We start from the raw sequence: 22896 nt of genomic DNA, 5'->3' as shown, positions 1-22896 counted from the left end.
TTCAATACATCACAAACCCCACTTTTCCTTTCCATTCTGAAACTTCCCGTAAACGCTTTCTGTAGCATCATCCCCTTCAGGACCTTCACCAATGCTTTGTTCTGCAACAGTTCCGGTCTCAGCTGCATCAATGGTTGACAATGCTTTCTCATGTGCACCCACAAGTTCCATAAAATCCTCCCCTCAACTCAGAATGCATTATACACTCCAGCTTGTGTAATCCTTCCACGTCCTGATAAATATACAGCCTAAATCCGGTTAATTACAATATTTCATGAATCCAGGACAAAATTACTGAAACTTAAAGAGCTTACCAAGATAAGATCAGAAGCTGTTAAAAATTCAACTTGATGCCCGTCTACGCAGCAAAACTTCTTGTCATTCAAAGAAAAAACGAGACTTATTGTGCTACCTCAGTAAAACGAAGTCTTATTTTTTTAAAGTACTGAATTTAAGTAACTATATCAGTAAATTATGTATGCGTCTACTGTCAATTGCTTAAAAAATTCTAAAAGATGATGCTATATTACTCTCTCCAAACTAATAAAAAAGAAAGAAAATGAGATACTCAAGCAGGACACCGACAGAACAAAAATCTTCTACCCTTTTGTATACCCTTTTCCCGCCCATAATTTTTTTTTTTTTTGGATAAGTAGAAGTTTATTCATCCAAAAAGAAGCAGCAAGCTGCTACAAATGACAATAAACAACCTAGATTAGTCCCCAAGCTAGGCTCAACCTCCTATTAACATCATCCATCCTATTCATATGACATCTATACAATTTAATTCTATCATACTCTCTAATGCTATTTACAATCGTATCAGCAGAACGAATCACACCACGAAAATGCCTACGATTACGTTCTTCCCAAAGAAAATAAACAAAATCAGTCTACGCGAGCTTTAGAATATGAACAAGGAGGGATTTACCCTTCAAGTTCGAAATCATCCAGTGCATGGCATTATCCCAACAGGTTAGCAACTGTAATTGGAGACCGCAAGCATGCAAAATGGCTTTCCATATCACCCTTGCAAAGGAACATTCCAAGAATAAATGGTTCCGAGATTCTTGATTATCACCACACAAACCACAGACATTAACAGTGACAATGCCAAACCTTGCTAACCTGTCTTTGGTTGGCAATCTATCGAGGATCACCATCCAAGCAATAATGGAGAATTTTGGGATATGTGATGGGAACCAAATAAGCCTATGCCACCCAACCTTATCCCTCCTATCACAGATACGATCCCAAATCCAACCACCCTTGATCTGTGGCCAAATAGAAACTGAAATGAACAATCTCCTAGCCTCCTCTCTAAGCTTAATCAGCTTGTTGAGGATCCAACTGAAATGGGGTTTTCTGTCAACATTCCAATAGTCCAAAGATTTAAAGCAGTAATCTTTAATCCAAGCGATCCACAAGGAACCTTCACCTGCCAAAATGTTCTTTACAAGCATCAAGCAGCAAGCCTTACTCCAATCAACTAGCCTCCTTAATCCCAGACCACCCTCAGATTTTAAAGAACAAATCTGACTCCAGCTCACCCTGGCACCTCGAGCTGTAGTATCACTACTCTTCCAGAAAAATCGCATACAGAGTTTTTCAATATCATTAACAACCCCTTTGGGTAGGATAATCTGCCTACTCCAATAACCAAAGATGCTGGATAAAACAGATTTGACCAACTGCAACCTCCCACCAAAACTAAGCTTCCTGCTCGACCAATGATCGATCCTATTCTTAATTTTCACAAGGAGAGCCGAACAATCTTTACTAGTAAGCTTCCGAGTAACCAAAGACACTCTCAGATACCTGACTGGAAGTTGCCCAATTTTAAAACCAATGGCACTTTGTATTTGATCCAGAAGACTCACAGGAACTCCACAAACAAAGAGTTCAGACTTCAAAGCATTAAGTCTTAAACCTGAGAATTCATAAAATTTCTCTAAAATGCTAACCACCCCTAATATTGAGTCCAATAAACCATGGCAAAACAAAAGCAGATCATCAGCAAAGCATAAATATGTGAGGGAGGTTTCCTTGCACTTTGTGTGAAATCTAAAAATACCATTCTTAGCAGCCACATTAAACGAGAAGAGGACATTCATCACAATTACAAAGAGATAGGGGGACAGAGGGTCCTATTGTCTAACCCCTCTAGCACCTTCAAAATATCCCACCAAACTACCATTTAAAGCAATTGAATATCTAGGGGTGGTGACACAGGCCCACCAATAAATTAATGCCATGTGTATTGATGAATATTATTTAATTTTAACAGAATTGTTCCGTCAGTTTAATTATATTTTAACTTTTATTCTTTTTGCAGTCGGCTAATTGTCCGTTTTCGATTAAGGACCATTTCTTCTCTAAAGTGAGAAGCTTCAACCACCCTGTTTGAGGCAACTCACTTGATAATCCAATTCCTCAACAGTCATTTGATTACAATCTTCTTCTTTGGTTGGGATCGATCGATTTAGTACCCCAAAATTTCAAGTCCTGAACCAAAAGAGGAAAACAAGAACCTGTACTTCAACATGGTAACGTTTATCTCGGGCTCTTTAAGCTTTTTTGAACTCATTTCAACATAATTTATGGCTTGAGTTGAATATATTTTCAGCTTTTCAAGGCCAGGAGGAGTCTACAAAGCAAGCATAGTTTCCCATCGTCGAAGCTTAGCCATCTCCAGGTAGATAATTGCATGATCCTTGTCTGTTTTCTCATGGATCTGTTGCTTGAAATTTCAGTACTTATTACAATCATTTCATCATAAAAAATCTGTAAAGAATCAGTTTATATGTCGATATTATTCGATGACGCTTTTAAAAAAGGAAAGAGCAGATTAATGTCTAGCAATATTCCATCTTGGATCTAACTTTGGTTAACCTGTGAACTTGTTGCTTCTGTTGCAGTATCCATGGCAGACAACATAGTAGCTTCTTGTTTCGCCGGAGCCGTGACTCAAGCAGATGCAGATATAACTAATTATGCTACAGCCAAAGTCGGTTTATCAAAGTATGAAGAAAAGCTTTTAATTATTATACAAAAATAAAAGTTAAAATATAAGTAAACTAACGACACATTTCTGTTAAGTTAAATATTCTCTTCCTATCATTATTTGTGTATGATATTGACCGAGAAAATATATTTAACCTAGAGAAATGACAAAATTATCTTAAAAGGGAATTGATAGATTTGACATATTTGTTTTAATAGGTATAAACCAGTTGGATATAAGGGTAAAAAATGAGATGTAATTGTTGTCTTTTGTTGATTTTTCTAATATGACACTTTGAATGAGATAATTTAAAAAACCAAAAGATATGCATTTAGTATAATTTTATGCGATTATATGGTTTGTGATAATTATTAAATAAAGAAATTTTAAAAGAAATAAAATTTTATCTGATTTCGAATAGCAAATGTTTTATACGATTCATGTGATACCTCTAACTCGTATGCGGGGATGTATACATATTAAAGGCGTTACATTCAATATATTACAAACCGAAAAATTACAGTTTTTTTCATTAATCCAGGGCAAAATTACTGAAACTTAAAAAGCTTACCAAGATAAGATGAGCAGCTGGAAAAAGTTCAACTTCATGCAACAATATTAAAAACATTTTTCAAAGTGGATCAACTTTGGCTGCCTTAAAAAATTCAACAATTTTGACTAATCAAGCTTTTCTTTCTTTCTTTTCTGGTTCCAACAATGACATCTCCTATATCTTTCCTTCACCAAATCCTTTGTTTAGGATGATTTAAACATCCACCTATAGCTATCTAAATTCAGTGATTAAAGAACATATTATACTCTCTGCCAATATCTTCTAAAATAATTTCTTTTTAGAACTAATATTCTTTATAACCATACTGCAATGACAAGATTAGCAAACTAGTGTAAGGGGTTCAACCCTTCATGTTTTGTTTAGTGGTAATAGGAGCAAATTTGCTTGGGTCACATGCTTGAAACATTGTTGCTTAAATACGCATTTCAAGCCATTAGCTTGAAAAGATTGTTACATGGATATGCATTTAAGTCAATCGTCAGAATTTAACAGAAAATTATTTGAATCATCATCAAATTAGGTTAAAATGATACTTTTTATAATTAGAGTTTCAATAATTATAAAATAACAGTAATGTTTATGGAATGAGTCCATATGTAATTATTTATTATATATTTTAATTTTTCTATATTACTGGTCTTTGAAATATTTATATATACTTTTAAATATTTGTATCAATTTCATATGTATAACATACAAGCATGTACATAGTGGGGGCAGAACCAGGGGTCTGGCGCCCCTTTGTTAAATGGTAAAATTCAAATCAATTTTAAACCCCTTTTCTTCTTGGACATGCACAAAACTCTCATGAACTTCCTTCTTTCAATTCTTTACTTCTTCATTTTAATCCAAAACTTGATTTCAATTCAATTCTAAATTGATTCTTGCGAGCTTTAATAATCCCTTCACAATATATATGCTAGAAACTGAAATACAGAACATGGGATTCACTTGGCCTTTGGTTTTGTTCAATGCCATGGCTTTGATAGAACCCAAGTCATGGACTGCTGGTGCCGTCTGGTCATGGTTATTGCTGCTTTCACCTGTTGTTTTAGAGGTGGTTCGTCGAAGACTAACGAGACATACAGGAAGTATTTCATCAGTTGGGATGACATGAAAGTTGATGAACATAAAACCAGATTGAATACTTCTACTGCTAATCGTAATCAAAGTCGAGTCATCGTAGTCGATAAAAAAGGCAGTGGAGATTCGACCACAAATCAAGGAGCTATAAACATGGTTCCTGAGAATAATCAACAAAGAGTTGAGATTTATATTCTTCCTGGGTTTTACAGGTTTGTGTGTGTACATTTTTCATAATTTACATTCATGGGAAATTTGAACATTGATGAACAATGTGTCTTTTTTACTGGTGATGTTCATTTTGATTCTTCGTTTTGCAAGGAGAAAGTAATTGTTCAGCTTTTGAAGCCGTACATATCGTTTGTCGTGAACGAAAGTCAAATGGCACAACAAAGCTTCTGATAGGTCCAGCCATGGCGGTAGCCTGAAAACTTACAGATGAGCTTCTGTCACCATAGGATCTGATTACTTCTGTGCCACCGAGATCACATTCGAGGTAATATATGAATCACCTTCAGCATTATGCGAGTTTCGGATACGGTTATTGTTGGTTTTTTGGCAAAATCCCACATTGGTTGTATAGAATGAGGAGGGGAAATTCTTTTGTTATAAATAGAGCCCTTCTCCTCCATAGTTTAGTATCTCACAAATATAAGTCTTCTTTACTATTAAAGATTACTTGTACTCTTTCTCTCTTTGTAATATTTCCTCTATTAATGAAATATTATTTTAGTAGTGTTTGAGGAGGTATGTATAATTTTGGTCTAACCTTGTTAAATTTTGGTGTTCTCTTTATGTCTATTTAATAGTTATTGCCGGGTGTAGTTGTTGTTAATTATTGTCCTATTAAAATTATTTGTCTTGGTCTGTCTAAGGAAAGTGGATTTTAAGAGGGACCATTGTGACCACTCCTCTTTCCTGGGAATCTACCTTGTGATGATTTTTAGTACAATCGTTTTCACACTAGTCACCTAGATAATAGTTTTCAAGGTGAATTTGTTATTATTGGTGGAAATTAACCCGAATTTCACAACAATTGGTATCATCGCTCTTGGTTTATTTTAGTATGCTCTGTGGTTGCGGCTTAGGCTGATCTTCCACATCAGAAAAAATTTCCTTGGGGTAATTGACATTCTGCATTGACAGTTATTAAATAGAATTTGTAGCAGAAATGACAGATGACACAAAAACATCAGCAAGAAATGCTGTGACAAATGTTAGATTTGCAGTAGAGATTTTTTATGGCACCAGTCATTTCGGCATGTGGAAAAGTAAGGTTCTAGATGCCCTATTTCAGCAGGGTCTAGACATTGTTATTGAATGAGAGAAACCAGATGATGTTGATGAGAAAGAATGGAAGAGGATCAATAGATTGGCATGTGGTACTATTCGATCGTGTCTTTCTAGAGAGCAGAAGTATGCATTTTCTAAGGAAACTTCTGCAAGTAAATTGTGGAAGACACTGGAGGAGAAATTTTTGAAGAAAAGCGGTCAGAACAAGCTCTACATGAAAAAGAGATTGTTCCGCTTCAACTATGTACCAGGTACCACTATGAATGATCACATTACTAGCTTTAATCAGCTGGTGACTGATCTGATGAATATGGACGTGACTTTTGAAGACGAAGATCTAGCTCTGATGTTGATGAGATCACTTCCTGATGTGTTTGAGTATCTTGAAACTACTCTACTTCATGGGCAGGTTGATGTGTCTCTCAGTGAAGTAACTGTTGCCTTGTATAGTTATGAATTGAGAAAGAAAAACAAACAAGAAATACAAGTGTCGAAGCAGAAGCTCTTGTTGTTAGAGGTCGTTCGAAGAGTCAGAATAAAGGAATAAGAGGGAGATCGAAGTCAAAGTCCAGATTGAGCAAAGATGAATGTTCCTTTTGTCGAGAAAAATGACACTGGAAGAAAGAATGTCCCAGGCTAAAGAATAAAGGCAAACCTGAAAGGGGAAAGGCTATTTCAGAATCAAATATGGTCGAGTATGATGATACAGATTCAGATTTCGCATTCGCTGCTACGCCATTAACCAGCTGTTCCAGTTCATGGCTGTTAGACTCAGCTTGTAGCCACCATATGACCCCCAATAGAGAATGGTTCTTTGATTTTATAGAACTAAAAGGTGGAATTATCTATACAGCAAATAATTCCCCTCTTGACACACTTGGGATTGGTTCAATTCTCTTGAGGAATCAGGATGGATCAATCAAAACCTTAACATGTGTCCATTATGTACCAGATTTAATGAGAAATGTCATCTTTGTGGGAACCTTAGAGTCAAAAGGTTTAGAAGTGAGGGCAAAAGATGGTGATAATGATGGGAATCCAGAAAAGAAACAATGTGTATTACTTTCTGGGCAGTACAATTGTTGAGACAGTAGTAGTGGCAGCTTCTACTGATGAACAGGAGTCAGAAGCAACCAGGTTATGGCATATGCGCTTGGGGCATGTTGGTGAAAAATCCTTGAAATTGCTGATAGATCAAGGATTATTGAAGGGTGATTGGGCTTGCAAATTAGCTTTTTGTGAGCATTGCATCAAAGGGAAGAAGACGAGGGTGAAATTTGGAACAACAATCCATTATACTAAAGGTATTTTGGATTATGTTCATTCAGATGTATGGGGCCTTCCAAGACAACTTCATTGGGAGGAACACACTATTATGTCACCTTTGTTGATGATTTTTCCCGGAGAGTTTGGGTGTATACAATGAAGACAAATGATGAGGTGCTAGGATTTTTCCTTAAATAGAAAAAGATGGTGGAGACTCAAACAGGTAGAAAAATCAAACGTCTCCGTACAGACAATGGTGGAGAGTACAAAAATGATCCATTTCTGAAAGTCTGTGAAGAAGAATGTATTGTCAAGCATTTCACTGTCAGATCTACACCATAACAGAATGGGGTGGCAGAGCGTATGAACCGGACATTAGTAGAGAAGGTTCGGTGTATGTTGTCTAATGCTGTGTTAGGCAAAGAGGCTTTGGTCTATGCTTGTCACCTTGTCAATCGCTTACCATCGACTGTTATTGGTGGTAAAGCACCATTAGAGAAATGGTTTAAAGAACCTGCTACAGATTATGATTCCTTACATGTGTTTAGTTCCACTGCATACTACCATCTTAAGGAGTCAAAGCTGGATCCAAGAGCAAAGAAGACGATCTTTATGGGGATCACCTCTGGTGTGAAAGGCTATCATCTTTGGTGTCTAGAAACAAAGAAAATAATCTTCAGCAGGGATGTTACTTTTGATGAATCTACCATGTTGAGAAAGGTGACTTCAGAAAAATTGGAGCAGACAGATGGAACTCCCAAACAGATGGAGTTTGAAGGAAACAGAATTGACCCAGCCAGTAAAGAAACTGATGTTGACTCTCCTATGATAGAAGAAGAGTCAGATGAAGAAGAGGTTCAGACCCAAGAACCTCCACAGCAACATGAATCAATTGCACTCAGAAAGGGAAAGATGACCATTAAACAACCTGCTCGTTATGCTGATATGATCTCTTTTGCATCACCAATTGCAATTGATGACGTTTCTGCCACTTTTAATGAAGCAGTCCAAAGTTCAAAACATAAAAAGTGGAGGATCGCCATGAATGAAGAAATGCAATCCCTTCAAAAGAATCAGACGTGAAAACTAGCTAGTCTTCCGAAGGAAAAGAAGGCAATTGGGTGCAAATGGGTATATGTAAAGAAAGATGGATTTCCTGACAAGAATAACATCCGCTACAAAGCAATATTGGTGGCTAAAGGCTACGCTCAAACGGAGGGAGTTGATTATAATGAAGTATTTTCTTCAATTGTAAAACATTCATCCATCAGAATTTTGTTGGCTTTGGTAGTACAGTTGAATTTGGAACTAGTTCAGATGGATGTAAAACTACATTTTTACATGGAGACTTGGATGAGAAATCTACATGACTCAGCCAAATGGATTCAAAGTTGCTGAAAAAGAAGATATGGTGTGCAAATTAGAAAAATCGTTGTACGGATTGAAGCAATCTCCAAGGCAGTGATACAAGCGATTTGACAAGTTTATGATAGGGAAGAAGTACACAAGAAGCAAATATGATCATTGTGTGTATTTGCGCAAGCTACAAGACGGATCCTATATATATTTTTTTCTTTATGTTGATGATATGATGATAGCTTCCAGGAGTCAGACATAAATTGCAAAACTAAAGACTCAATTGAATAAGGAGTTTGAGATGAAGGATCTTGGTGAAGCGAAGAAGATTCTAGGCATGGATATATCAAGGGATAAGAAATTGGGGAGGCTTTGTTTGTCTCAGAAAGAATATCTGAGGAAGGTACTAAAACGTTTTGGCATGAATGAGAAGTCAAAACCAGTTAGTACACCTCTTGCTCCTCATTTCAAGCTCGGTGCATCCATGTCACTTAAGGATGATGCAGAACGGGAATACATGTCAAAGGTTCCGTATGCAAGTGTTGTTGGTAGCTTGATGTATGCAATGGTGTGTACAAGACCCGATATTTCACAAGCAGTTGGGGTTGTGAGCAGGTATATACATGATCCTGGAAAGGAGCATTGGCAAGCTATGAAATAGATTCTTCGGTATATTCTGGACACCGTAGATGTTGGTTTGGTCTTTCAGCAGGACAAACAAGATGGTCAGTGTGTAGTTGGGTATTGTGATTCAGACTATGCAGATGATTTGGACAAGCGTCGATCAACTACTGGTTATGTGTTTACATTTGTAAAGGCACCAGTCAGTTGGAAGTCCACCTTACAGTCAACAGTGGCTTTGTCTACTACAGAGGCATAGTATATGGCAGTTACAGAAGCTGTGAAGGAGGCAATTTTGCTTCATGGGTTGATTGGTGAATTGGGAATGGAACAGAAGCACATCAAAGTGCATTGTGACAGTCAGAGTGCTATTAATTTAGCAAAGAACCAGGTTTACCATGCAAGGACGAAGCACATCGATGTTCGATATCACTTTGTACGAGATATTCTAGAAGAAGGTGGAGTCATAATCCAGAAGATTCGGACCACTTAGAATCCTGCTGATATGTTGACAAAAGTGGTAACTGCGGTCAAGTTTAAACATTGTTTAGACTTGGTCAATATTGTTACAAATTTAAAGATGAATTTGCAGACACTACTGAATATTGGATTTTTGAGAGATGTGTGTGGAATTTGCCAAGGTGGAGATTTGTTGGTTTTTGGCAAAATTCCACATTGGTTGTGTATAAGGAGGAGGGAAAATTCTTTTGTTATAATAGAGCTCTCCTCTTCCTTAGTTTAGTATCCCACAAATATAAGCCTTCTTCACTATTAAAGGCTATTTGTATTCTTCTCTCTTTGTAATATTTCCTCTATTAGTGAAATATTATTTTAGTAGTGTTTGAGGAGGTAGGCATAATTTTGGCCTAACCTCGTTAAATTTTGGTGTTCACTTTATGTCTATTTAATAGCTATTGTCGGGTATAGTTGTTGTTAATTATTGTCCTATTAAAATTACTTGTCTTGGTAATTCTGTCTAAGGAAAGTGAATTTTAAGAGGGACCATTGTGACCCCTCCTCTTTCATGGGAATCTACATTGGGGTGATTTTTAATACAATCGTTTTCACACTAGTCACCTAGATATAGTTTTCAAGGTGAATTTGTTATTATTGGTGGAAATTAACCAAATTCACAACAGTTATGTATCTAACACGGGTTGTATTTCCATACCTATGTCTCGATACGCAACTGTTAAATACATATGTTTCAAGAAAAACAAAAAGCCAGAACAACATAGTTTACAACTAACAGAAATGGATATATTTTTTTCTGCAGAATTCAGCAATTGGAGCTCCTGGAGAAACTAGAAAGCAAGCAGTGGCACTCGGGATTTATGGAGACAAGGCAATGTTCTACAAGGTAAAGGTTGTAGGGGGAAAAGACACTTCTAGATGAAACAGGATCACATTGTTTCTACCATAGCCACATTCAAGGCAGTGTCGATTTCATCTTTGGCAAATCAAGATCACTCTACCAGGTAAACTAATTTCATCACAAATTCCAATACAAGATCTGCTAGATTTTTGCTGCACAACTATGAAACTGGGGCTTTAATGTTTGTAAAAAAAGGAATGTTTGATTGAATCCACTGCTAAAAAGATTGGAGCCATTGCAGCACACCACAGGGATTCACCAAATGATACTACAGGCTTCTCATTCGTAAGCTGCATAATAACTGGAACTGGCAAAGTTTTACTGGGTAGAGCTTGGGTAAACTACTCAAGGACTGTATATTCTAACCGTTATCTTGACAATGTCATCATTCCTGCTGGATGGAGTGACTGGAATGAACCTCTGAGGCAAAAGTATGTTCCTCCTTCCAGGAAAATAAAAAATGAATAAAGCTCGATAATTTTTTTATCAAATTTGAATGCAAAAACCTGATATATGAACTTTGATTTTTTTATACACACACACACACACACACATATATATATATATATATATATATATATATATATATATATATATATATATATATATATATTCAGGACTCTAGTATTTGGGGAACAGGATCTGATACAAGGGAAAGGGTGCCATGGTCAAGGAAACTTGGTTATGAAGAAGCTAAACCTTTTATGGACATGAAATTTATAGATGGAAAACAATGGCTGAAACTATAAATTCTCTTATTTTTATTATTTAAGGCCAAGCCTAATCTGCCACATACACATATATATTTCTTTTTCTTAATGAACTCGATAAAGCCAATCATTTAAGTTCTTTATATTCTTTGCATGTTATAAAGAAACAGAATGTTATATTTCACACAAACGGTAATGACTGCTTTCAAGTCGTCTTCTCCACGTCGATGTGTACTGGAAATGGACAGTTACCTGTGTACTCTTACATCAAAGATATTGTCATCGTGAAACTTCAGTGATGCTGTTGCTGCTGGTATTGGAGCTGGTATTTATATTGTAAAGATTACCAGGAAGAAAAACAGCATCACTTGACCTCAAAATGTGATTTACCCAGATATCCCCCCTCATCACTCTATACTGACCAATAAACATAAAGAAGTGTAATAACCAACCACAAAAACAGTTGAAAATACCTCATATTTAACCAGGAAAAATCAATTGACTTGGACAAGATGAAGCAACTTGGCATTTATGTGATGTTATTTCTCATGTGCCGCGATTGGGAGCTGAAGTCGATATAGGAGGGCCATGTGAAAATCTCCATTGATCACATGCCGAGCATTTATCCAGTTTCACAGAGTTTTCCAAGGTGCAAAACTTGCAGGACCAAAATTTGTACTTGGTGCCAATGTCTCTGGGCTTTTCAATAAAGCAAAGCTCACATATTGGGGCTAATGACTGCAACGTTTTAACATCAAGGATGTGCAAAGTAAGCTTCTATTAGGGTAAATAAAACAAAAAATAACATATATTCTCCAGTTCAAGATGCAAAGAAGTAACACAATGAATCTCTCACTAAAAAACATGGTCCATGCCAACATAAGTATATCATGGCCTGTGGATATTAAATTGCTCAACAAGCTTCAATTGATGAGTATTAAGAACAATCAGAGTCAAAAGTATACTATAAATGGGCCGAATGCCAATCAGAATAAGACCATACAGCTTGGAAAGCAAGACTAAGCATGCGAACATGGACATTATAAATTAGTGTACCCAGAATGTTTCAGCACATAAAATTCAATAGAAAACATGGTGAACATTTATGCTAAACGATATGACATTCCCCTATAAGCAACATATATGAACAAAGTGATATTGATGCATGAAACACTTACAGGATTCAATAAAGTGCAGGATTTGCATTCCCACATGGCAGTTACTCCTTGATTATCCGGAGAATCATCATCCACTGTGGTGACAGAAGACGAGGCGCTTGAAGGAATAAGGTTATTGGATTTACAGATTCGTTTAGGAGATTTGGCACCTTGGTGAAAAGCAGATCCAGATACCAGAGGTGTAGTTAAATCCACAAAGTTGGATTCTGGTTTATCTTGCCTGTGGCCTCGTTTAATAGAGGTTCCACCAAAAGCGTGTCCACTGGAACCATCTTTGACACTCAATTTCTCAGCCCCTTGATCCGATTGCAAATGATCCTGCAAAGTATCAGCACAGCTTTCTTCATCTCCAGCAATCTCAGAACAATGAGAACCGCACCAAAGATCATCTTGTAATCTCCTTTCTGCAGCCATTGCAGCTGCTTGTATGGGGCTGAGTGCATCCTTAATGGTGCTGTCACCACCAAGACGTTTAGGTCCAGAAGGTAATAGAGACCCCAAGCGTGCTCTGTTCTCTGCTGCAGCTAATGCAGTCTGGCGAAGAGATGAGAGTGGAGGTTGTCGGGAAAACCCACCCAAGCGCTTCCCAGGAAGATCAAACCCCTCCCCTGTGCCAGTTATTCCTTTAGACACGAGCTCCTCACATTCCTACAACAATATAACAAGGAAAAATACAAAGACATAATAACTAGCATGCTGCCCTTGTTAAATATAGATTCTCCAAATTATTTCATATATCAAGATTCTAAACAAAGATCGTCTTTCTTAAAACCTTAACTAACTTGTTACTTAGTTGTTGTATTTCCAGAAACACAAGTAATCAACGACAATTAGGAAAGAATAAAAAGAACAGTGGAGAGGAGAGATCAATACAATTATCCGAAGAAGACATACATCCCAAATGGATTAAAACTAACAAAGAGCTCAAAAACATTGCACACAACAATCAAATCATTCAATGAACATATCCTCAAGCAGCTTTTCATTTTCCACATAGATAATATCCAATCATGAATCAATTTATAGGCGATATCTTAACAAACGCCATAAACACATATTAATGATTTTAATAATATGATCTTCACAGACCAGAATCTCTTATTTGATAACCGGTTCCAACACAACAGCATGAACTTAAACATTAACGAGAAAATTTGTTATATAGACATGAACCATCCATAAAATAGCATTTGGCACTGAACATGATGATTAGGGACAATCTAAAAGAATGAAATTTACCTTTCTAAGTTCATCCCAAAGCTTGTAAAAACTAGCATTATGAGGACCATGAGCATTATGGCAAAGCTCGTGAAGCATTGTATCAAGAACCTGATCAAAGGGATAAAAATCCCAATCCCGGTTCGGTCTCCTTAGCCTTAACTTGACGTGGATGCCACGTCCCACGTTCACCCCTAGCAAAGCTGGATTATTTGGACTATAAATAAGAAAAAAATATCAAAATAAAATTCAACATGATTGGGGGAAATAATCTTCGCCTTTAACAAAATAAAAGATACAAAAATGAATAAAATTAAACAGATACCAGAATTCTGAGAGGACCTTGACTCTCCATTTATGCTTGCGCATAATGGGTTGAACTTGATTGGCTATTTTCTCTAAGAATCTTTTGGCTTCTTCTTCTCCAGGTTTCCTCTTCAATGCTTTGATTTCCCAAACCTTGTGTAAATCTCCCGAATTCATTTTCCTTTTCAGCCAATTCTGGGCAAAATCAAAACTCTTGATTTCAAAAAGGTTTAAACTTTGGGGATGATAGCGAACCCGTGGATTTTTGGGTTTTTATTTGGTAGCGAGATTTTTCAAATGGGTTTCCGTGGGAAGAATCCGTTTGGGTGCTGAATTTAGTAATTAATTGATTTGAACTAAATATTATAAGAGCTCCGTGACAAAAAAAAAAGTATTATAATATATGATTTTAACTAATTTTTTTTGAATTTGTCAAAATGATCAACAAAATCGCAATGCGAAATAAAAATCGTAACGCGATCTCCAGAATCGTAAATCAGTTCCCAGAATCGCAACGCGATTATGAATAATCGCAATGCGATAGTACAAATTCGCATTGCGATTTTCCATAATCGCAACACGAATATGAAAATCGCAACGCGAACATATAAATCGCAACGCGATTCTAACTATCGCAACGAGTATCCGTAAAATCGCAACGCGTATCCGTAAATCGCAACGAGAATACGTAAAATCGCAACGCGTATTCGTAAATCGCAACGAGAATACGTAAATCGCAACGCGGAAATCGCAACGAGAATACGTAAATCGCAATGTGTATCCGTAAATCGCAATGCGAATACGTAAATCGCAATGCGAATACGTAAATCGCAATGCGAATCTGTAAATCGCAACGAGATTCTGACTATCGCAATACTGAATTTCAAATTCGCAACTCGATTTCTGAATTCGCAACAGGTTTTAATTTTGCAACACAAATGTTTTGGGTATATAACTACGCACGCACCAGCAGCAACTCATAACATAAATCCATAAATCGCAACTCATTCCATCTCCATCTATCACTCTCTCCGGCGACATCCGTTCCTATATCCAACGACATCCTTCCCCATCCGGCAACAGGTTTTAGTTTCGCAGCTAGTTTGTTTAATAAATTATTTTACAATAATGAAATCATCTAATGTTGATCATGTTTGGATAGATTTGTGTTTTGGAGGGTCATGGGAGAATGTTCATGGTGTTTTACAATATATGCCTTTACACATGAATCTTCAACTAAAACTGTCATTAAAAAAGTTAACTTATGAAACTCTAATGTTACGTGTTGCAAATAAATTGAATTTAGAGCCCCTAAGTGGATTTAGGCTATCTTATCAGAGAAATGGTAAAGTTTATTTGTTAACCGACAATGAAGATGTTGAACGATTCATTGCTTACATTAGTGTTTCAAGTGATGATGTTACATTGTATGTTGTTGAACCTAGAAGGTAGTGAAGTTGGGTCAGTAACGGGTAATAATCAACTAAGTTTTTCAACCCCAGTTTATGGTGCTCAAAATTTAATAGTTCCACCACAATTTCATCACCAAGCAAATATTGTTTCACCACATTTCCAATATCAAACACAATCTCAAAACCCACAACCTTTCCCTAATCTAAATCCCAATCAACTTTCAGCACCAAATTCCGGTTTTCGTATTGACCAGTTAGACGATGATGAGACAACAGAAAAAATTGTGAGTACTAGTCAGTATTTGAAATTTGATCTTGGTCAATACCCAGACTTTGATCTTGGTAAATACTCGAATTTTGATGATTTTTCAGAAGAAGAAACAAAAACTTGCGTGTAATGATTTTGATATTGGTCAATACCCGAATTTTGATGATGAAACAGCCGTTGCCGAGGAAGATGTTGTTGATGATAATGAGGAGGAAGTTACGACTGTAAATGAACATGTTGAACATCCATTCTGTAATTCATATAACACTGAAGAAGAAAAAGAAGAAGAAGAAATCCCCAAAGAAAAGTCCCCGAAGAAAATGCCACGGGAGTATAACTGGAATATGCCAGAATTACTTCAGATACCGGAAGAAGAGTTGGTAAAGATAGCAGTTGATTGTTACACAAAAATTATTCGTATCAAGAAAGATGATTGTTTTGATACAAAGGAAGACTTGAAGATAGCTTTGTATACGAAATGTGTGGAAGATGGCTATCAAAGTTAACAAATCAAGCAAAGATCGTTTCGAAACAAGGTATATGATTGACAAAAATTGTATGTGGCGTATGATTGCAAAGAGGATAAAAGATTGCTAAATGTTTCAAGTTAGGACTTTTATTGATAAACATACATGTTCAAGAACCCAGGTTTTTCCTCACCATAGACAGACAAACAAAAAGGTGTTGGGTGGTTTTCTGGCTGAGTTAATGTTTTTGAATGGTAGGGTATATCGGGGACATGAAATTATGACTGACATGAATGCTCGGTTCAAGATTAGTATCTCATATTCTCAAGCTTGGAGAGCCAAATGTTATGCCTTGGAATTGTTGAGGGGGTCGCCAGAAGCATCGTTTGCCCAACTGTCGGCTTATTGTCACAATTTAAAGCTGAAAAATCCTGGGTCGGTAACTCATATCAAAACAGATAGAGATGGACGCTTGGAGTTGCTGTTTATCGTCATTGGTGCTACGGTTAGTAAATCAATATAATTTTGTTGACTCATTTTTGTTAGTTACATGCATTTCACATTTAAATGATTATATTTCTTGTGTATATGATTTTGTAGATTCGTTCATTTATTAATTGCATGCGCCCAATTATTATAGTTGACGGAGCACATTTAAAAGGTCGATACCTTGGAGTAAACTTATTAGCAGTAGCCATGGATGCTAACAATGGGATACTACCAATAGCTTACGCGGTTGGTAAATCTGAAACCTCTGATTCATGGACATGGTTTATGGGGCATCTTAGGGATTGCATAGGTCCTATTAGCAATCTGACAATCATATCCGATAGGGCAAACTCAGTTGACAACGCTGTTAGAAGGTGTTTCCCAGATGCTTTCATGGACTTTATGGTGTTCATTTGTATAGAAATCTAAAATCAAGGTCTGCTGGTATAAAAAATCACAAATGGACATACTGGAAGGCTGTAAAAGCTTATCGGGAAGTGGATTTTAATAAGCATATAAACTGTTTAAGACGTGTTTTGCCTCAGTGTGCTCAAACACTAGAAGATGTCGGATTTGAAAGATGGTCAAGAGTACATCAACTTGGAGCAAGATATGGTTTCATGACATCTAATAGTGCAGAATCAATCAACGCTCTAAGTCGTCATTCTCGGAAATTACCCATTACTATGTTAATGGAGTTTTTTCGAGCCTCTATTCAACAGTGGTACTACAAGAAAAGAAACCATGCAGGTATTATTTCTTTAAATTCGTAACTTATCATATATTTACTAAGTATTATTTATTTAATTTACAGGAACATTGGAACATCGTGTTACACCATGGACAGAAAAAAAAGATAACGAAACGTGTTGTGAAGTCAACGTCATGGAGAGTTGAACCATGTTCAAACACTTTGTTTGAAGTACTGGATAATAACTAAATGGCTTGTCGATCTAAATGCAAAGACGTGTAGTTGTATGAAATGGCAAACATCTGGTTATCCGTGTGGCCATGTTATAAAAGTTTCTCTTCATCTAAACCAAGATGATTCAAGCGCATACGCTATGGATTGCTACACTACAGAAGTATATCGACAGACTTATGGCGAGATTGTCTACCCTATTCCACATCCTTCTGAGTGGGACATACCAGATGACTTACAAACAGTTTTGCCACCAGCCATGGACAGAAGGCTACCTGGTCGACCAAAAAGTCACGATCGTATACCGTCTAAGGGTGAAGAGAAGAAGAGGTCGACATGTAGTCGGTGCAAGGAAAGTGGTCATACAAGGTTGACATGTGGATCACCAGTGCCATCACAATCATCTTTTCCTCTACCAAAATATGGATCATCATCAAATCCAAAGCTCATATGGTGTCAAGAAAAAGGCAATCAAAATCGCAATCATCTTTAAAATCCCAATCACAACCGGCTTCAGTTTTTGAGACTGTTAACTTAGGTGATTTTTAAATGCAAACATTGTATTATGTGGATTTTATGTGTGAACTTTTAACATTTTCAGTTAGGCATGTATTAGTAACTTGAGTTTGAAAATTGCTATGATATGTTCAGTTGTTATCACTTATTAGGCATTCATTTGACTATCGCAACACGTAATTGACGTTCGCAATCATCTTAATGTCTATCGCAACGCGAAAATTACTATCGCAACGAGAGAATCGCAATGCGAAATGAAAATCGCAACGTGAAAATCGCAACGCGATTTTAGTTTCGCGTTGCGATTTTGTCGTTGCGATTTTAATTTCGCATTGCGATTCTCTCGTTGCGATTTTCATTTCGCATTGCGATAGTCATTTTTTCCTTCAATATAATGCAGATTGAAATCAATAAAATCAACCATTACATTTCAATCAATTAAACAAGAACAAATAAGAATTATGTTCACATCAATTAAACAAATCAATTTTTACAAATCATCTTTTACAAATCAATTAAACAATCAAAAAATAAGCAATAATTCTTATTTCCTCATCTACTATTGAATCAACTTTTGCAGCCATACATCATTTTCACGCAGAAACCAAACATTTGCTCAAACAACACTTTCTACACATCTAAAACTTACAAACAGCAAATTATTGAATTCTAGGTACTTAACCAAACATTTTCAAACCAAAATCCTATAAACTTACCAATTGTTTATGGACACTTTCATAACGCGAATGCAGGTAGGCAGCGTCTCGCATATATCGCTCTAGCCATAAAATGCCGAAACCACAAGCCTACTGCACCTCTATCTCTATCGGTGGGAGGTAGAAAATGTGTACTTCCTGTCGTCAAACGCTCCAAGCACATGCATACGAGAGGACCACAATCCCCTCTGGCTTCCTTCGTTTTTTGTGGTGCGGTCTCGTCTCTGCTAACTGTAATATTGAGCTTCTTTAGCTTCTTGTTTCCAGAACGAGTCCAATAATTTATCGCATCCAAAATTTAGCCAAATGAGAGCTCCATCCCTTAATAATATCTCTTAAATCAGCCAATGATATGTAATTTATCATGCTGTCATATACTATTGCCTTAAGGGATGGGAGCTGAAGCTCGACGAGAATCCAATGTTTACTTTCCAAAACAGGGATAAACACCTGCAATCATAAGTAATAATTCATTCATTTGCGCACTTATTTATGAATACCTTTAAACTCATCTAAAATAAATACTAACCTTATCGACCTCCCACCATGCAGGATAAAGTTTAGCTTGTCCATTGCCCAACGCAAATGATTCATCTCGTTGATTCTTCAAGTGAACGGCGTTAAAAGACGTCGGCATGATGTATATCGTGTATTTCTTTTATTTTCTTAGGTTTCCTAATTATTAGAAGACGTGACACCCACGCATCGATATGCTGTTTTACAAAAAAAGACATATATTAGTGACTTACATAAATTTAAAAAAAATCAAATTGAAATATAAGAAAAATATAAGACTTACCCCCTCCATCGAAATAGCCATTGTCTTCTACCCCTATAATACGCCCCACCAAGACCGATCAAGCAACAAATGGATATCATCGTTGAGCTTGCATATGTCAGTGAAACACCCCTGGCTCCGCTCATTAGATAAAATCACTGCGGTCTTAGCCCAAAGGGTGTTATCCAAATTGTGTCCGGTAGTTGTCTCCTCTCCACTTCAATACCGAATGGTACTGGCCGGTAACTCATACGAGAGCCAACTCTTATCCATCATGTCCGGCACGTCAGAGGGTTTCTCAAGAATCTTACATATGACGTCATGTGAATCGGGCTCTTGAATGGTGGGAGGGACCTCTTCAACGATGACAGTGGCCTCTTGAACGGTGGGAGGGACTCTCGAGGAATGATAGGGGCCTCTTCAACGATAGAGTGGACTCTTGAGGATGACAGGCGAGTCGGCTTCTTCTTGCGGTGTCTTCGCACTATTGGGGTGTACAGAGACTTAATAGCACTGCACGCCGTCTGATGCGTGAACTCCGTCGTGCAAGAAAAACCCGACGTAAAAACCCACCTTATCGGGCCGCTAAATATTAATACAAAAATCAGTAATAAACAGACATGATATTTAAACAGTGAAAACAAAGACAAATACTAACTTCACAGTGTTAAAGAATAAACAGTTTAGCAGTATTGGCAGCAACCGAATAAATTTACTAAGCAATCTAAGTGAAATGGTTAATCTAAGTGAAATTACGAGTAAATTTATCATCAAGTTAATATGGAAAATCTTAACTTGCCTCGTTGCGTTAGAGTATGAACCTCATTCTGCAACGATACTACCATCTCATGTAGAGCGACAACCTCACCACGTAAAGTAGACACCTCCACACGCCATGCACCATCGTTATCGCGTAGAGTACCGATCTCCTCATACGGCATTGACCTCATCACGTAACTCCCTTGACTCATCCCGTGGAGGTGGAGAACAGGGAGATAGAAGTCGTGGCATCTTAGCCGGTCGCCTATCATGAGGTGATGGTGGAGAAGATGCTCGATGATGTGACGGGATAGGTGATAGCTCTCGTTGTAGAGGTGTATAGTCGGGTCGATCAAGTGATGGCTCTGTGTGAGGTGATGGCTCTCGAAGTGGAGGAAGTGGAGGCTGCTCATCATTCGTGCCATCAAAAAAACGCTGACTACTTGCCACAAATCAGTGGCAAGCTCAGCCTCCGTGGGTGTCAGTCTCTGTAATGGAGTGTTGGCCTCCTAAAAATATAAAAACTCAAACAAAGTTAAACTCTACTATGATAGTATTTGTTAACTTACATTATTTATTGTCGCATATGTATTAAGTCTTCCCAATCCAACAGACGTTTCCTCTTCAAGGAAATAGCCCTATGAATATCATTTGAAGTTTTTAATGCAAATGTCCGCATGCTGGGGAAAGCCTCGAATATCCAAATCTACAAAATATAATAACAAACATTAGTAATTGTTAAATAATTAATTATAATTTTGAAAACATTATATAGAATTCTTACCTTAAAGGCCCAAACAAAGCCTGACAAGTGTATTTCGACCCATCGCCACACAAACTTTTGCGGTCATCAAAGGCAGACGACAACTTAGTCCAGGTAACTTTCCATATATACAACCCCACGGAAACAGATTCCATGCATTTAGGTCCTCTACCAATAATATTAGCTCCTGAGGAATATGTTGTATGGCCTCTCTGCCTAAAAAGCCGGCATACACAAGTACTAGAAGGCATACTCGACAACATCGACGTCATTCATCAGAGTAAAACCATCTTTCTTATTAAACAATTTCTTCAGGTCTCGATGTGTAAGTTCGGCTTCTCTATTGACTCATCAGGAAAAACCCGGATACCATGATGGGCGGGTGATATGATAAGTGTACCGGCCTACATCATCGTGTCCGAATCGTAGACCAGTGATTAAGCAGAACCCCTTCCGCCCAAATCTCTTCCTCACCACGTTGTATACTGTAGATCGCTAGTCATGGTCTGAAGCCACAAATGGGTCAAATTAGCATCTCCACCCTGTACTCTCAGCCATGGCCCGAAGCAGGTTTCCTCAAAAAAATTTCTTTGTGCAAGTGAAAGCTTCGAAGCAATTGTAGTGGCTAGGCTAACTTTATTCCTTAATGTCAATGAAGCCGAAAAAATTTCTACAAAAACAATAAACATACCAAGTTAGATATACCAAAAACTACACTGTAAAGATACCAAAAACAATAAAATAAAGAGTAGTAGTTTATTCTTGAAACTAAAATTTGCAACATTGTTTTGTCTTTTGGTTGAAATGAAAATCGCAACGAGAGAATGAAAATCGCAACGCGGAAATGACTATCGCAACGCGAAATGAAAATCGCAATGAGAGAATCGCGTAGCGAAATTAAAATCGCAACGCGAAATGAAAATCGCAATGCGATTTTGGTTTCGCGTTGCAATAGTCATTTTCGTGTTACGATTTTCATTTTCATGTTGTGATTTTAAGTTTAGAAACTATTATTATTCTGCAAATTGAAACTTTAATGGATTGCATTACTTCAACCAAAAGACAAAACAAAGACAAATACTAACTTCACAGGGTTAAAGACAAATACTTATCATCAATTTCAATATGAAAAACCTAAAATAATGCAAAAATTTCAAAATAAAAATAATTAAAAAAACTAACCCTCGGAGGTTGATTTTCCATTTCTGAATGATTGTGAGGGATTTCTGACCGTGAATGGTTATGAGGGATTTCGTCAGAGATGGGGACGGAAATCTTCAGAGATGGGGACGGATTTCGTCGTAGAGAGTGAGAGATGGAGATGAGACTGAGTTGTGATTTTTTTTAGGTTTTAGGTTATGAGTTGCGATTACGGGAGTGGACGGTTCAGTGTTCCGATAATTAATATTCGTGTTTGGAATTTGAAAATAAAATACGCGTAGCGATTATAATGGCGCTTTAAAAATCGCGTTGCGATTTACGTATTCACATTGCGATTTACGGATACGCATTGCGATTTACGTATTCTCGTTGCGATTTACAGATACGCGTTGCGATTTACGTATTGTCGTTGCGATTTTACGTATTATCGTTGCAATTTACGGATACGCGTTGCGATTTTACGGATACTCGTTGCGATAGTCAGAATCGCGTTGCGATTTATATGTTCGCGTTGTGATTTTCATATTCGCGTTGCGATTCTGGAAAATCGCAATGCGAATTTGTACTATCGCATTGCGATTATTCATAATCGCGTTGCGATTCTGGGAACTGATTTGCGATTCTGGAGATCGCGTTGCGATTTTTATTTCGCATTGCGATT

The 22896-nt window shown here is 37.2% G+C and overlaps 1 protein-coding gene, 1 long non-coding RNA gene and 1 pseudogene across 2 annotated transcripts; 2 read left to right on the top strand and 1 right to left on the bottom strand.

Moving 5' to 3' along the window:
* The first annotated feature begins 2357 nt into the window (after nucleotides 1-2357).
* On the top strand, nucleotides 2358-3079 carry LOC120141506. Its single transcript, XR_005517771.1, has 3 exons — nucleotides 2358-2546; nucleotides 2627-2695; nucleotides 2919-3079. It is a non-coding gene; the product is annotated as an uncharacterized LOC120141506 (long non-coding RNA).
* Nucleotides 3080-4341: 1262 nt separating this feature from the next.
* Nucleotides 4342-11286, top strand: LOC120141431 (annotated as a pseudogene).
* Nucleotides 11287-11470: 184 nt separating this feature from the next.
* On the bottom strand, nucleotides 11471-18673 carry LOC120141527. Its single transcript, XM_039156371.1, has 5 exons — nucleotides 18664-18673; nucleotides 14004-14313; nucleotides 13700-13895; nucleotides 12461-13108; nucleotides 11471-12020 (listed from the first exon to the last, which is right to left on the bottom strand). Exons 2-5 carry the CDS (start codon nucleotides 14159-14161, stop codon nucleotides 11829-11831), a joined length of 1194 nt encoding a protein of 397 aa, XP_039012302.1. The 5' UTR covers nucleotides 14162-14313; nucleotides 18664-18673; the 3' UTR covers nucleotides 11471-11828.
* Between the last annotated feature and the right edge of the window lie 4223 nt (nucleotides 18674-22896).

This window comes from Hibiscus syriacus, unplaced genomic scaffold (assembly GCF_006381635.1).
Source record: "Hibiscus syriacus cultivar Baekdansim isolate YM2019G1 unplaced genomic scaffold, ASM638163v2 tig00110809_pilon, whole genome shotgun sequence".
In the NCBI taxonomy this organism is placed as follows: Eukaryota; Viridiplantae; Streptophyta; class Magnoliopsida; order Malvales; family Malvaceae; genus Hibiscus; species Hibiscus syriacus.
Note: the sequence above shows the minus strand (reverse complement) of the source record. Positions and strands in the feature narration are given on the sequence as shown.